General features: G+C 50.4%; 1 protein-coding gene across 1 annotated transcript in view; it reads left to right on the top strand.

Annotated features, from left to right (window-relative positions):
• WDR18 (WD repeat domain 18) overlaps positions 1–15,326 on the top strand; it is a 50,503-nt gene that overhangs the window by 22,221 nt on the left and 12,956 nt on the right. Inside the window, exons 5-8 of the mRNA XM_048497666.1 lie at positions 1,951–2,094; positions 5,154–5,218; positions 5,932–6,056; positions 15,033–15,199. Of these exons, the coding sequence (XP_048353623.1) occupies positions 1,951–2,094; positions 5,154–5,218; positions 5,932–6,056; positions 15,033–15,199 (501 nt within the window). The remainder of the gene's footprint in view (positions 1–1,950; positions 2,095–5,153; positions 5,219–5,931; positions 6,057–15,032; positions 15,200–15,326) is intronic.

Below are 15,326 nucleotides of genomic sequence, written 5' to 3' on the forward strand. Positions count from 1 at the left end.
ATGCCCCTAACCCCGACAGTATGGAAAGGGTAACTGCGTTTTGCTGTTTTAACAGCCTGAAGTGAATCATTGATAACTTACCATATATACTCGCATATGTCGAATTTTTCAGCACATTTTTTGTGCTGAAAAAAACCCCCCTCAACTTATACGTGAGTGAAGTGTATTTTAAAAAATATTTTAGGGTTTTTACTTTGTCAGCCACTAGGGGGCGCAGTTTTTAGGCTAGCAGCACCAAAATTTCAGGGATTGTTCAAGAGACTCTCCTGATGATACCACCCAAGTGTCGTAAAGTTTGGTTCAGGGGGTCCAAAGTTATGGGCCTCCAAAGGGGGTGACCCCATTCCCCATTGTTTCCAATGGGAGCTAATAGTAGATGGGGCTACATTTTGAGGGTCCATAACTTTGGACCCCCTGAACCAAACTTCACCAAACCTGGGTGGTATCCTAAAGATACTCTGAATTGTTGGTACTGCTAACATAAACATTTCTCCCCTGACCAAAAATCCAGTTTTGAAGGATTTTAACTCTTGTGTTTTAGCTTTGTTGCTGATTGAGCTAATGTTTTTGTACTTTTAAAGTTATTGTTGAGACCATATTGTTTCTGTTGACCCTCTTTTCCACTTACAGAGCTAGTTTACTGTTTTTCTTTGAAATAAATATTCAAAAATATTTATCCTACTGATGCCTCAATTAATGTAATTTTATTGGTATCTATTTTTATTTTTGAAATTTACCAGTAGCTGCTGCATTTCCCACCCTCGACTTATATGCGAGTCAATAAGTTTTCCCAGTTTTCTGTGGTAAAATTAGGTGCCTCGACTTATACACAAGTATATACGGTAATCAGCATATCCAGTTATACTATTTGACCTACGTGTGGAATTTAAAAGTTTAATGTATTTGTTTTGTATAAGAAAAAATGGCACGTATACCCATTTCTTCAACCTGCTGCAACCTGCTCCATCATAGCAAATGTGTTTTTAATTTTTGCCACCTGAGAGGTAGAGAAAGGTAAAAATTGAGGGTAGAAAACAAATTCTGTAATAAAGGAAATTGTATTATTTGGACATAAAGTCTTTGTAACATGAAAAAATGTAACATAAAAAATGCCTTAAGCATTTTACTACTTCTAAAATGGAAAAAAATATTTCATATGAGTTTCTGTTCAACATTCCCCCCAGATTTCCCCAAAATTGAAAAGAGGGCCTTGGTAAAAACTGGGGAGAAAAACTGGAACCCCCCCCCCCCCCAATATTCTGGCTTTTGCCTGTGACTTCACATCTCTGACCTGGAGCATGCTGGGACCTCATCAGATGGGAATTTTTCTTTGGGCAATTTGTCAAGAGTCATGTCTTTCTTCGTTGCTGGGAAACCCTGAGCAGGTGAAGACCTTGCATTTGCCTGGCCTTAACTGGATCACTGTTGTGATCTGCTCGTGGGCCAGATATTTTGCCTACCCATAGATGCAGGGTTATTCACGTGTGCCCTGCATCAGTTGTCCCTACTGGAGCGTTGCAGAGTGAGCTGCCATTGTGTCTCTTTGGCTGAGAGGTTGGTTGCTCCTGGCCCAAATCGCCAGGGAATGTCCCATTATCTTTCCTGCCAAAAGCTCAGCGCAGCATTCATCCTTCCTTCCCCATTTTATCTGCACCAACAACCCTGAGAGGTAGATCAGCCCGAGCCTGTCTGACTAACTCAAAGTAGCAAGTTTCCTAGTAGGGTGGAGTTTTACACTCCTGCTATTCCCACCCAACCCAAGTAGTCAATAAGCATAGATTGCAGTAATTAATTTTCTTTGGTTCTCGGCTCCTTGGCAGTGTCTTTCAATGACAACATCAAAAAACTCTCCCATGATGCACTGTGCTTCCAATCTGCCATTTTTGATGGTGCAACTTCATTAGCTGAAAATTGTTGGTTAATTTTAGTTCTTCTGTTTTCCTTCCTTAGCTTTGGGAGATCTCCTCCGGGGACCTTCTCCTGTCTGTTGTCTTCGATGTGGGTATCATGTCGGTGACCCTAGACCTCACCGAATATTTCATGTTTTGTGGTGGCATGGATGGCTCCGTTTTCCAGGTCGACCTATGCTCCTGGGTAGGTCCTTTTTATTTACTTTATTTATACACTGCATCTCTCTCCAGTGGAGACCCAAAGAACCTTTCATCATTCTCTTCTCCTCCATTTTATTTTCCAACAACCTTGTGAAGCAGGTTAGGCTGAAAGTGAATGGCTGGCCCAGTGTCACCCAGTGAGGTTCCCCAGCTGCGTGGGAATTTGAACCTGGGTCTCTCAGATCCTAGTCCAACACTCTGAGCACCTTACCATACTGGCAGTGCTGGTAGCACCTCAAAATCCAGGAGCCTTACAAGTGTCAAGACTGATAATTCTGGGGGCACAGTCTCTTGGTCTCCTGGGAGCAATTTCTCATGCATATTTTCTCACACTTAGAATTCAAGTCTAGGGATGCTCTGTCTGTTTTGCTCATTTCCCATTCGCCAGCAGTGATCTAGCAGCCAGTTAGGTAGGCTGTTTGCAACCTGCTTGCATGTATTTGCAGCTGTCGGCACCGACTCTCAGCTGATGAGGGGTCACTTGGGAGTCTGTCATCTCCTGCTGGGAAATTTTACTCTGTACTGGGTATAGTTTGGGGGAGGAATTAGAAACTGACTCTCAGCTGACTAGCCGGAAATTGGGTTCTTTTGATCTTCTAGCTTGGAAATTTTGCTGCCTCCCAGACTTGCTTAGATGCACCAAATCTGAGTGGTGCAGTTGCTGTCTTTTCTCTTCCTCCCACTTCAAGTAGTCCACGTGGGTTGTAGAGAAAAGGAGAGAAAGGAGCTTTTTCTGCTGTCCTGGCACTAGGGAGCTTAGAATTATTGCTTCTATTCTGTCCCATTTGGAGGTGAGGGAAAGTGGAAAAAACTCTTTCTCCCCTCTCTTTTTTTACAACTTTGTTGTGTTGCTGGTTGTGGGTGTGTGTGTGTGCATTGGGTCCAAACCCAATTCTCAGCTGAACCCCCATCCCTTGTGAGTCACCCTCTGTCCAACAGTCAGCTGTTGACTCTTAGGCACTTTTCACAGTTTGTGAGATTGTGAGAGTTGAACAGGGTAAATCTGAGTGCTGAACAGGAATGCGGAGGAATTCGCCCCATTCCTACTGGAGAGTATTTATCACCACTTTATTTGATCCTTAAAATCACAGTGCAGAGTGCACATTTTTTTAGCCGTTCTAGTGTTTGCAGGGTTTCAGTCACGTGGAGACCAACCATTACCATGGTTTCTTTTTCTTGCCTTTCGCTCAGTGTTAATGTCTCGATGTTTAAACCATGGTAAGAAGAGGAGGCGGAGGCGGAGGAGGAGGAGGAGTTTGGATTTCTATCCCCCCTTTCTCTCCTGCAGGAGACTCAAAGGGGCTTACAATCTCCTTGCCCTTCCCCCCTCACAACAAGCACCCTGTGAGGTGGGTGGGGCTGAGAGAGCTCCAAGAAGCTGTGACTAGCCCAAGGTCACCCAGCTGGCGTGTGTGGGAGTGTACAGGCTAATCTGAATTCCGCAGATAAACCTCCACAGCTCAGGCAGCAGAGCTGGGAATCAAACCTGGTTCCTCCAGATTAGATACACAAGCTCTTAACCTCCTACGCCACTGCTGCTCCTTAGGGATGGACAGCAACTGGAAAGGTACATGGCCTTAACCCTGGTCAAGTGTTGTCACTAGAATTAAGTACCCAAAGGTGAAGAAAATAAAAATATAGGGCCGTCAATTACAAAACTGTAAAAAAATAGAATATAAAGGTATAATTATTACAAATTAAAACCAGCCCTTTAAGTATTCACGTTGCAACCTGTGCTGAAGGCAGCTTATCTGCTTTGCCAGCCTCTCTGCTTGCAGAGGGCCAGTCCCCAGTGGCTCTCCCTGGTGACCTTTGCCACGCTCCTGCCCAGCTTCTAGGCTGGCAAGCGAAGCTGGGGTTCTGCTTGCCCTTTGGGAGCTGATGCAGAGTCCGAGCAGCCAGCCATGGCTGAGTGTTGTCGCCGCAGTGGAGTTGCGTGGCTTTCGGTCACAAAATGTTCCTGCCAAGCTTCTCCTTTCAAGTGGGCTTTGGCTGTTGCCTGACGCAGCTGCTGAGGCTGCGGTTTCAAAGGTGGCCCTCCTGTGGAGTCCCTCCAAGTGCCAGAGTGCAGTGGTGGGGCTTTGTGCCCCCTCCTGGCAGCTGAAGCAAGCAGAGGCTTCTCAGAAGATGATGGCATCCGGCCAGAGTTGTTTGGGTTTTTGGGGGGGGTGGCGGGCGGACCTTGTTCCCAGGATTTGGCCACAGTTGATAGTTCCATGGGAATGTCAACTCAATGCATGGCAGCTATAAAAAAGGCAAACTCTATGCTGGGGATCATTAGAAAAGGAATTGATAATAAAACTGCAAAGATTGTCATGCCCTTATATAAAGCAGTGGTGCGACCGCACTTGGAGTACTGTGTCCAGTTCTGGTCGCCGCATCTCAAAAAGGATATTGAGGAGATAGAAAAAGTGCAGAGAAGGGCAACAAGGATGATTGAGGGACTGGAGCACCTTCCCTATGAGGAGAGGCTGCAGCGTTTGGGACTCTTTAGTTTGGAGAGGAGGCGGCTGAGGGGGGATATGATTGAAGTCTACAAAATTATGCGTGGGGTAGAAAATGTTGACAGAGAGAAATTTTTCTCTCTTTCTCACAATACTAGAACCAGGGGGCATACATTGAAAATGCTGGGGGGAAGAATTAGAACTAATAAAAGGAAACACTTCTTCACGCAACGTGTGATTGGTGTTTGGAATATGCTGCCACAGGAGGTGGTGATGACCACTAACCTGGATAGCTTTAAAAGGGGCTTGGACAGATTTATGGAGGAGAAGTCGATTTATGGCTACCAATCTTGATCTTCCTTGATCTGAGATTGCAAATGCCTCAACAGACCAGGTAATCGGGAGCAACAGCCGCAGAAGGCCATTGCGTTCACATCCTACATGTGAGCTCCCCAAGGCACCTGGTGGGCCACTGCGAGTAGCAGAGAGCTGGACTAGATGGACTTTGGTCTGATCCAGCTGGCTTGTTCTTATGTTCTTATGTACAGGAGGTAGCACTTAAAACTGGAGTCTTTTTTCCCTCTTCTCTCCCTGACAGCCTGTGCAAAGAGAGAGGGGCTTTCGGACTGAGCGGGAGAATGGCAGAGTCTTCCAAGGGCACAGGTGAGGTGTTGTTCTTGTGCCTGGCAGTGGCACTTGTGTTGGGCCACCGTTGCCGCCTTCCCCAGATGCCTTGCAGGTGGATGGAAACCTTTATGGCTTCTCTTGGCTCCTGACCTCCTTCCTTCCTCCAGTGGCGGGTGGTTTCTCCCAAACATCCTCCCTGTGGTGGACAACCCACTTCTAGCTCAGGTGGATATTATATATATATATATATATTTATAGTAACAGAAAAAGGTTCTATCCTGAGGAACAGCTGAAATGCTAAGGTGTGATGGCCTTTTAGCGCTTCAGCTGTTCCTCAAATAGTGATGTAAACCAAAAACATTATCGGGGTGCTGTGGGTTTTCTGGGTTGTCTGGCTGTATTCCAGTAGCATTTTCTCCGGACTTTTCGCCTGCATCTGGGGCTGGCACCTTCAGATTATCCTCTGAAAATTCCAGCCACAGATTCAGGCAAAAACGTCAAGAGAAAATGCTACTGGAACACAGCCCGGAAATCCCACAGCACCCCAGCGATTCCAGCCGTGAAAACTTTCGACAATACATTGAAAAGGAAGGGTTGAAGTGCAAACAGAGTCTTGGCAGAGGGAAGGAGCGGGGCAGCCGAGAACCTCTCAGAGCCTACCTCAGGTGTTCATGGTCTTCTGTGCTGCAGAGCTTAGAAAGATTAATTGCACGTGGGAAATCTGTCGGTCTTTGTTTCTCTCCCAACAGGAACCAGGTGACGTGCCTGTCTGTCTCCACTGATGGCAGTTTGCTTCTCTCCGGGTCGCATGACGAAACAGTTCGGTTGTGGGACATCCAGAGCAAACAGTGTCTGCGCACAGTGAATTACAAAGGTGTCTGTGGGGGAGCGTTGTACCCTGGGGGTGGGACCCTGAGCCAGGAGAGAGTGGGCTGACAAGCACACCTGATGCTTATAACTTTGGTGAAATCCTCAGTCCAGGTGACCAGTTACCGCTGAGAGGAAGAGCAGGCTTGGGGTGTCATAGAAACGGGGATCTTAAGGGCCATCTAGTCCAACCTCTGCACAACACAGGAAATTCCCAACTGCTCCCTTAGTGATGTCTGCTCTGTGCCCACAGGAAGGGGGAAACCTCCAGGATTCCAGGTGAATCTGGCCTGGGCTAAAAAGCCTTGTAAGGCCTGGGCATGTAAGAAAGGACCACCGGAGCTGACCACTGGCTCATCCCCTCCCCCAAGCTTCCAGAATCAGCATTTCTGTCAGATGGCCATCTAGCCTCTGCTCAGTGTCAGACCTAGGAATCCACTCAATGACCAGCCCTGGATTTCATGAATCAGAAGCCTCTGTTGAATTGGACCCCATGCGCCAGGCTTTGCGAAAGCCAGTTCTGAACCATCACTCAATTCCCCCTGGTATAACCCCTCTGAATCCAACCCCCAACCTGCCCCTTGCCACGTAATGCAAAATCAGGAAAAGTGTGGGGAAGCGAAAGTACTCCCCAAGGCCAGACGGGAGATAGCCAGCCGTCTGGCCAAAACGACCAGAGATGCCTCTGTTATCTAAGGCCCCTTCCGCACACGCAAAATAATGCGTTTTCAAACCACTTTCACAAGTGGATTTTGCTATTCCGCACAGCTTCAAAGAGCACTGAAAGCAGTTTGAAAGTGCATTATTCTGTATGTGCGGAATGAGCCTAAGTCCCTAGCAGAAAGGCAAGGAAAACAGCACAGAACACAGAGGCCCCTTTTGGTTAATCGAGGCCCAGCATCAAGCACCCAGAGCCAACCTAACACTCAGAAACCTCCAAGTAGGGAGAGCCCACCACCTCCCAAGGAAGCCTGTTTCAACGAAGAACCACTCTTAACTGTCAGGAAGTTCTTTGAATTTAATTTCAATCCACTGGTTCCAGTCTGACCTGCCTCAGAAAACTTGTGTTTGCAGAATCTAGTCGTGGAGTGGAATTTTTTAGACCTTTGCAGTCCTCTTGTTTAAAGAGAGACTTGCTCTCTTCAGCCATCGTGCCAAACTGTGGGTTGCAGTCACCATTGTTTTAGCAGTGACTTCCAGAGCGGTGACTTTATCATAAAAAATGCAGCTGGGCACACTCCATCAAGGTCTGTTTCTACCGAAGAAAAGCACATTTCCTTTGAGGCTGCGATGCCGTGCTTGCCTTGAAATGTGTCGGCCAGCCCTAGTGAAATCTCACAAGTGGACCGCTTGAGCCTGACTTTGAGCGTTGGGTTCTTTGCCCTCTGGCGTAGCCAGAATAATTTTTGCTTATTCTCTCGGCTCAGAATTTGGACACCCAGATTCCCGTGTCTTTGTTTCTGACGTGCAATCTCTGTAGCAGTGCCAATGGCCTTGGGTCACCCCCCTTCAATCCCCAGTGGAAAAATCCTTGCTGGTTATGGACTGATAAAGGGAAATACTGCCTTGGTGCTGTACAAGGCAGGCTGCAGGTCCTTCGGGTGAAGAAGCCTTCGTATAAAGAAAAAATCCTGAATATATAAAAGTGAAAGTTGGGAGCTTGAACATGCTTGCATACGCTGCGGTTGCAAGGAACACACAGGTGTGACTGGCTGCCAAAAGCGCCTTATTGTGCCAAGCCATTCCAGGTCTGTGGAGATGCTTCACGGTCAGTCCTGTGGAGCCAGAGAAGTCCGATGGTGAGGCAGCCATTCAAGGGGGCTTTGGGCCAGTCTAAACTCATTCAGCCGTCATCCAACCCCATATAGCCTGTTGCAGTGGTTAAGAGCAGCAGATTGTAATCTGGAGAAACAGGCTCAATTCCTCACTCCTCCACATGAAGCCTGCAGGGTGATTTTGGGCCAGTCACAGTTCTCTCAGAACTGCCTCAGCCTCACCTCCCTCATACGGTGTCTGCTGTGGGGAGAGGAAGGGAAGGTGTTTGTAAGCCACTTTGAAACTCCTTACAGGTAGTGAAAAGCAGGCTATAAAAACCAGCTCCTCTTCCTCTCTCTCATTGCAGTGAATTCCACAGCCTTACCTTTGGCTCCACCATTCAGATCCAGGGCCCTTTTGTCAGTGACCTGGCTCAGGAGCTGTCCTGGAGCAGGGGAGACCTGGACTCTTAGCCAGTTCTAGCCTGCCTGTGTTCCCCTTCAGGAAGGGCCTGACGCTCACTGGGGGAGCAGCACGGGTGTGCAGGTCTCAAGCACTGCGAAAATTTGGATTTTCCCGCGAAAATCCAAATCCAAAACAACCCAGCTTTCCCATCCCACCGTTCCCACCAAGATAGAGATTCACACAGAACAGAAGCCAAAGATGGCAAGCACGCAGCTATGTTGAGACAGAGATAAAGACTGACCTGGGCACAACGCCCGGAAGAAGGAATGTAGACTCAAGGTTAACTTCGGGCTGGTCAAGAAACCGAAGCAACCTTACACGCTGTCTCTGGGGTGTCAGAGGAGTCTGGCTGCCGGTCATAGTAGACAGTCCTGCATTGGACGGGCCCGGTGCCCTCCCATAGTTCCACACTGCATTAGGTGTGGGTCAGGGCCCTCCTTCAGTTCCTGGCACCTCCACATCCAGGCTGTCTGGTAGTCAGACTGGGAAAGGTCTCTCTCTCTGCCGGAGCCTTTGGAGGCCAACCCCAGCTAGAGGAGTCAAGAGAAGCCATGGTTTTGCTCAGCAGAGCCGGTGCCTCCCACCTGCCCGGAGCTGAACGGAGTGACTTGTGCTCTGGCTTTCACAACTGGCTGTTGTGGGTTCCTGGGCTGTGTGGCTGTGGTCTGGTAGTTTTAGCTCCTGACGTCCGGTCTGCATCTGTGACTAGCATCTTCGAAGGCAGGTCATGGCAACGTGTGTTTCCTTCCAGGGCACTTGCATTTTGCCTGCTATAGCTTTCACATTCAAAAGAAAATTCTCTACCTTGGAAGAGTCTTAAAGTCACTTCCAGTTGCTTTCCCCTCCCCACAACAGACCATTTGTGAGGTAAGTGGGGCTGAGAGAGTTCGAAGAGAGCTGTGACTGGGCCAAGATCACCCAGCAGGCTTCATGTGGAGGAACAGGGAAACAAATCCAGTTACCAGATTAGAGTCTGCTGCTCAGGTGGAGAAGTGGGGAATCAAACCTGGTTCTCTGGATTAGAGTCCACTGCTCTCAGCCAGTACATCAAACTGGAGGCTGAGGAGGTTCTGAGAGAACTGACTTGGCCAGGGTCACCCAGGAGGCTTCATGTAGAGGAGTGGGGCATTGAACCCAGTTCTCCAGATTCGAGTCCACCTCTCTTAACCATGACACCACACTGACTTCCCATCCAGCAGCGCTGGGAGGACTCTTCTCTACCAGACACCTTGCGGAGCTGCTGCCAGACCGACTGCACCCTGTCAGATTCGCTGGGCTGGTGGTTTGATTGTGGGCAGAGTTTGATCGTGTGTGTTGGATCCTGACCCGTTGCTTCTTCATTGTCCACCCCTACCCCTAGACTTTACAACGTTGTTCTTCTCACCCAGTAATCCTGAGGCTGCCTTCCCCCCTAATGTAGACTCATCTGCCTGCTTGCTGGCCCCCTAGTGGTTCCCTGAAAGAGCTTGCCTGAAGGTGGTCTGAAAGGGGTTGGGGGGTGTGGGGTTTTCAAGTAATCAGGAGACACCAGTGCAGGTATGTTCCATGCAAAGAGGCTGGTAAATGATTTTTATTGCTTCAGTTGGTCTTGTAATAAAATTTGGATGAGCACATTTGGTCTGGGGTCACCCCAGGGTGACTTTAAAAGGTTAAGGTAGTCCAGATCGTTACCGACCCAGGGGGTGACATTACATTATGACATTTGCTAGGCAGACTATGTTGATGGGGTGATTTACTGTTGCCTTCCCTGGTCGTCTACACTGGGGAAAACAACGTTGCTTCCCCCTAAATTCCCCTGAAAAAAAGCCTTCCTTCCACGGCAGGAATTGTGGGAGGAAGTGGTGGCAGACTTCTCCTTGAGTTGGTGGCTGTGCTTTTCTGGGTCAGTAGTGAAGGGGTGTTAGGGCTCGGACCTTCAAGCCAACAAATGAACTCTGAGGTACTGATCAGTAGCGTTTATTGAGCAAACATCGAAACACCACGCTAGAAAAGCCAGTTCTCGCAAAGCTGGTGTTCACAGTCCCCTTTCGCCCCAAAAGGAGCCCCCCTCCCATTTCCACAAGAAGTTGTGAAAAGCAGTCTTTGGAGCTAAGGCACCCCAAGGTCGCAAGCAGTTAGTGATCGAGAGCCACCTGGCTTCCTGCCCCCATGAGATAATAGATGTAATTCTTTTCTCATGGGACCAGAGTTTTAGGGGAAAACCTAGTTCTCTACAAAGCATGTGAAGCCATAAACAAAAAATTCCCCAAATGGCAGTGGTTACATATAGCAGGCTGGTTACATATATCTTTCAGCAGCATTCATTTGTTGTTACAAGCAGTTACACTGTGTTAGCAAGGCATCAGAGAGATACTATTCCCCTGATGTCGGGTTAACTGACTTTGCCTTGGCAAGGAGATTTGTCATCTTCTAGCGCTGGTGGCCCCTTCCTGCCAATTCTTTAGAATGCCTAATTGTTGTACCTCCCTGCCTTAGAGAAGCATTAGCATCCTTTATCTTGGCCACACAGAGCTCTGATAAGGAGATACGTGGATGTCTCTCTCCGCCCTGAGTTTCCCTTCCGTGCCCTCCACCTGTTCTGTACTGGTAAACACCCTCACCTTCCTGTAGCATCCAGCCGGCAGGTTGATAGTCCACTGACGGCTGTGCCTGAAGCCTGATCTCAGCAGGGCAGAAGCCAATAAATCCTCCACATCCGGAACAACCAGACAGCCCTAATAACCAGGCTGGGAACATAACTTGCAGTTGTGTAAATTAATCAGATGGAGTGTTACGTGGTGTTGCTGCCAAATAGCTGAGAATTCCAGAATCGCCTTGTAAATAACAGCAAGTTTCTAGCACTTGGTGGCTGGGCCAGACACTCCAGTTCGTTAATTAAATAACGAGAGCCGCAAGCCCCCCCTCCCCGCCGCCCACTTTGAGCCTGCACGATTGGCTGCCTCATCTCTGCTCATAATGCATAGAGTCGGCCTATTATTGCATCTCTGTGTTGCACCTCTGGGCTTTTTCTTTCCAGAATACAGCAACACATCCAGTGGCACCTTAAACTCTAAAATCAGTTATTCCAGCATGAACATTTTTTAAGCATATTGGAAAGGAATTTTTTCCCCTTCCAATCCACAGAGATGCTCAGAACAGCAACTCATGAAGAGGCAGACGATCATTGGAAGAGCCATGGCATTTTAGCGTTCAAAAAGCAAAGGCAATATGGGTGCCTGGAATGATAATTTATACAAAAGTACAGCGTAGAGCTTTAAGACAGAACAGCTCACTCACTGCTCGTGGAAACGCCTGAGGCAAGGTGGGCTTTATAGGCAAGAGCAGGGGTAGGGAACCTGCGGCTCTCCAGATGTTCAGGAACTACAATTCCCATCAGCCCCTACCAGCATGGCCAATTGGCCATGCTGACAGAGGCTGATGGGAATTGTAGTTCCTGAACATCTGGAGAGCCGCAGGTTCCCTACCCCTGGGCAAGAGGAACAAATGTTTTCAGTCTTCTCAACTCCCTGAAACAATCCTTCAAACTCCTGGGTACGCAGAGCCAACTGAGCATTCTTCTGTCTCAGCAGCGCAGGTGTTTGAAAGATGCTGAAAGACGCAGGTGTTTGCAGGGCTGGCTCCAGCCCCCGTATATTGATAACGACCGTGCTGGGTTAGATGGACCAGTAGTCTGATATAGTATTGTACACTTCATATGTTTGGGGAAAAGGCCTCTTAGTTAAGGGGCAGCTTAGCAGGTTTGGTTCTTGGTTTCTCCAGCAACTGATGCTTGGGAAACACCCTTTCTTTCCAGAGGTTCCGACAGGCAGCTGCCAGTCAGAGGATAAGAAAATTCTCCCTTGTACCCCAGGCTCTTGTGACGTTGCAAAGAAATGCACTTGCCAAGTACCTAAGATGCAACCTGGAAACTTGGATAGGATATCACACTTCTGAGAAAGATGGCCTTCTAAGACGCCTGCAGAGTTCCTGAAACCCAGCAAGGAGTGGGCTTTTTTCAGGGGGGAGGGGGGAGGTCAGAAATCCAAGAGGCCGTGTTCTGTTCAATGGCTTGTCGAAGGCTTTCACGGCCAGCATCACTGGGGTGTGGTGGGTTTTCCAAGCTGTGTGGCCATGTTCCAGTCGCATTTTCTCCTGACGTTTCGCCTGCATCTGTGGCTGGCATCCTCCGAGGACCCCCTAAAGCTGGTGCTGAGTGTTCTGATCCCCCCCCCCCCCAGTCCAAAACCTCCTCTGCACTGGGCCTCCCACAGGAACAGGAGGAGGGGCTTGGGGAGGAGTGTCCTGAGGGTTCAGGTGATGCTGCGTGGGAGGGTCGGGGCACCTGCTTGGCATGCCTGGCGCCTTGGGTCCAGTGGAAGGGCCTTGGGAAGCTCTGTGCCCCAGGCTCAGGGGAGTGGCAGCCCACCTTGGTCGTTGAGGGAGAGCCCCTGGTCCGAAAGTGTGAGGCTTCCCAATATGCGGGGCCGGGAAAGCCCCGGATGAGCCACCACCATTCAGAGCAGACCCTCCAAACTGGCTGAGCCCCAGGCAGCCTCCTGCCTCTCCCCTCCTTCCCTCAGACGCTCCAGGCTCATGCAAATGAATGCCAGTTCTTTGCAGACTGTGGCCAGAGCCACGGTGGCCCCTTGGTCCTGAGGAGGGGAGCTGGGCGCGTCTGCATGCAGAGGCCCTGGGGTGCATTCAGCACCAGCTGCCGGGGAGAGATCTGGGTGTTTGGCAGCTGCAGGAGAGGCCCGAGTGGGAAATCCGTCTGGTGCTGAGTCAGACCGCCTAGTTGCTTTGGGGAGTTGGAAGCCGAGGCTACAGCTTGAACACTGTGCAGGGGGGCTGGGGGGGGGGCTGCCCTGCCCTGCCTCCCTCCGCTCCATGAACTGTTTGCTGGTGTGTGGGGGAGCAGGAGCCGGAGGTGTTGTGAGCCGACAGAACCAGCAGCCCGTGTGGGTAAATGCGGTAATTAAATTGCTCATTAACTCTGCTGAATGAGTGCGTATGATAGATTGTTGCTGGAGAGACGTCGGTGGGGTGACGGATGGGCTAGCTTGGCAGAGGATGGTAAGGCCACCGGGGCAGGCACCGTGCGCTTGGATGCACCGCAGAGATGGCAGCAGCTCCCGTGGCTTCCCCACAAATTGAGGAGAAGGGGTGGGGAGACTGGGCCATGGGGAGTGGAGCCACCTGGTCATGCTCACCCCACTTAGCCCCCAAAGAGCTCAGGGGTAGCGTACAGAGTTTCCCTTCCCTAACTCTGACCCTTCTCTCCTGTAAGGAGTCTCAAAGCGGCTTCCAAGCTCCTTTTCCTTCCTCTGCCCACAGGAGGCACCTTGTGAGGCAGGTGGGGCTGAGAGAGTTCTGAGAGAACTGTGACTAGCCCAAGGCCACCCAGCAGGCTTCTTGTGGGCAAGCAAGGGAACAAACCCAGTCCACTGGAGAAAAGTCTGCTGCTCTTGTGGAGGAGTGGGGGATCAAATGCATTTCTCCGGATTAGAGTCCACCTTCTCTTAACCACTATGCCACACTTGCAAGGTAGACAACGTGGCAGAGGCAGGGGGGAAATGGCGCCTAGGGCAACACTTGCTCCAGCCACCCCTGCACCCCCCCCCCCATGCGCCCCACTTGCCTTAGCTGGTGGGAGCGTGCTGTGGGCCAGGCCAAGAGGCACCAGGTGGTGGCCCAGCCAAGCACCAGGCAGAGGCTACCCCGGCTGAAGGAGCAGGTGTGGGGGGCAATTCTCCTCCCTCCCCCCACGTGACCCCACCTGTCCCCATGAGTGCTCCGCCTCTGCAAGGCAGATAGAGGGAATGACTGACCTAATCCTCCAACTGAGTTTGGTTGCAGAGAAGGGATTTGGAACCAAGTCGCCCATCTTCTGAATCTGATACCACTAAACCCCACTCCCTGAGCCCGAATAGCTGCAGCCCCGTGCCCTGAGGCCTCTCGTGAGCGCCCAGGTGCTTCAGCTCCAGTGCTGTTGCTTCTGGCATCAGGGCTGAACGGGGCAGAGAAAGTGACTCTGTGCCAAGGTTGGAGCGCCCAGCATGCCAGCTCAGAAGACATTTGGGAAGCAGACCCACTCCTCTCGGGTGGCTGTTAAGTCAGCTGCTCCCACTTTTGCATCCTGGGCCCTCGGGGGCGACTTGTTGTGTGCCTTTGTCCCCTTTTCTAGCTTCTAGGGCAGAGGGGACATCACGCCTGAACCTTGCATAGCCGCCTCCGAGCCAGGAGCGCTGGGGCCAGATGCTTTGCTCCTTTGCTGAGGGAACAGGCGTGCTGGCAACTGAAGTCCTGCCTTCGCGCCTAATTGTGCATTTTCCGGCTCATCCGCGTAGCTGGCCAACAATACCAGTGCGCTGGACTGGCTCGCCAAGAAGTCTGAAGAGGGTGGCCAGGGATGAGTCGTTGGGGATTTAATGCTGTTCATCATGAATGCAGAGTCCAAGCAGTTCACAGCCCATTTCTCTGGGATTTGTTCACAGAGTAAGAATTTCCGTGAGTTGTTGAAGGCTGTCACAGCCGAGACCAGCTGGCCATTGTGGGTTTTCCAGGCTGTGTGGCCGTGGTAGCTTTAACTCCCGATGTTTCGCCCACATCTCGCAGGCCAGCCAGACATGCGGGCAAAATGTTAAATCTGAAACTACCAGACGGTGGTCACACACTGCCTGGAAACCCACAATAGCCACTGAGTCTGTTCTCAACAGCCTCCTGACTTTCAGACGTTGCTTGTCTGGGCCTTGTACATGAAACTCCTTCTTTTCCCCTTCGCCAGGGCCGGTCACCAACGCTTTCATCACCCTGGCCCCAGCCAACATGATCAGTCCAGACAGCAAGCCCCGCATGCCTCTCCCGAAATTCAAGCGGCACCTCCACGACACGGAGAGCGCAGAACACTCTGAGCGCGAGGGGTTGACGCTTTGCCTCGGCCTGTATCAGAAGGTGGTACAGGCGTCAATGGCCTGTGTTGGGGACGGGGGCTACTCTTTCTGGTCCAAGATTGGTGGGATCCTTTGGGTCCCTTCCAGGACAGGGAAGAAGGAGCAGTTTAACGGCTGATTCTGGGTGG

Source organism: Sphaerodactylus townsendi, linkage group LG05 (genome assembly GCF_021028975.2).
Source record: "Sphaerodactylus townsendi isolate TG3544 linkage group LG05, MPM_Stown_v2.3, whole genome shotgun sequence".
NCBI lineage: Eukaryota > Metazoa > Chordata > Lepidosauria > Squamata > Sphaerodactylidae > Sphaerodactylus > Sphaerodactylus townsendi.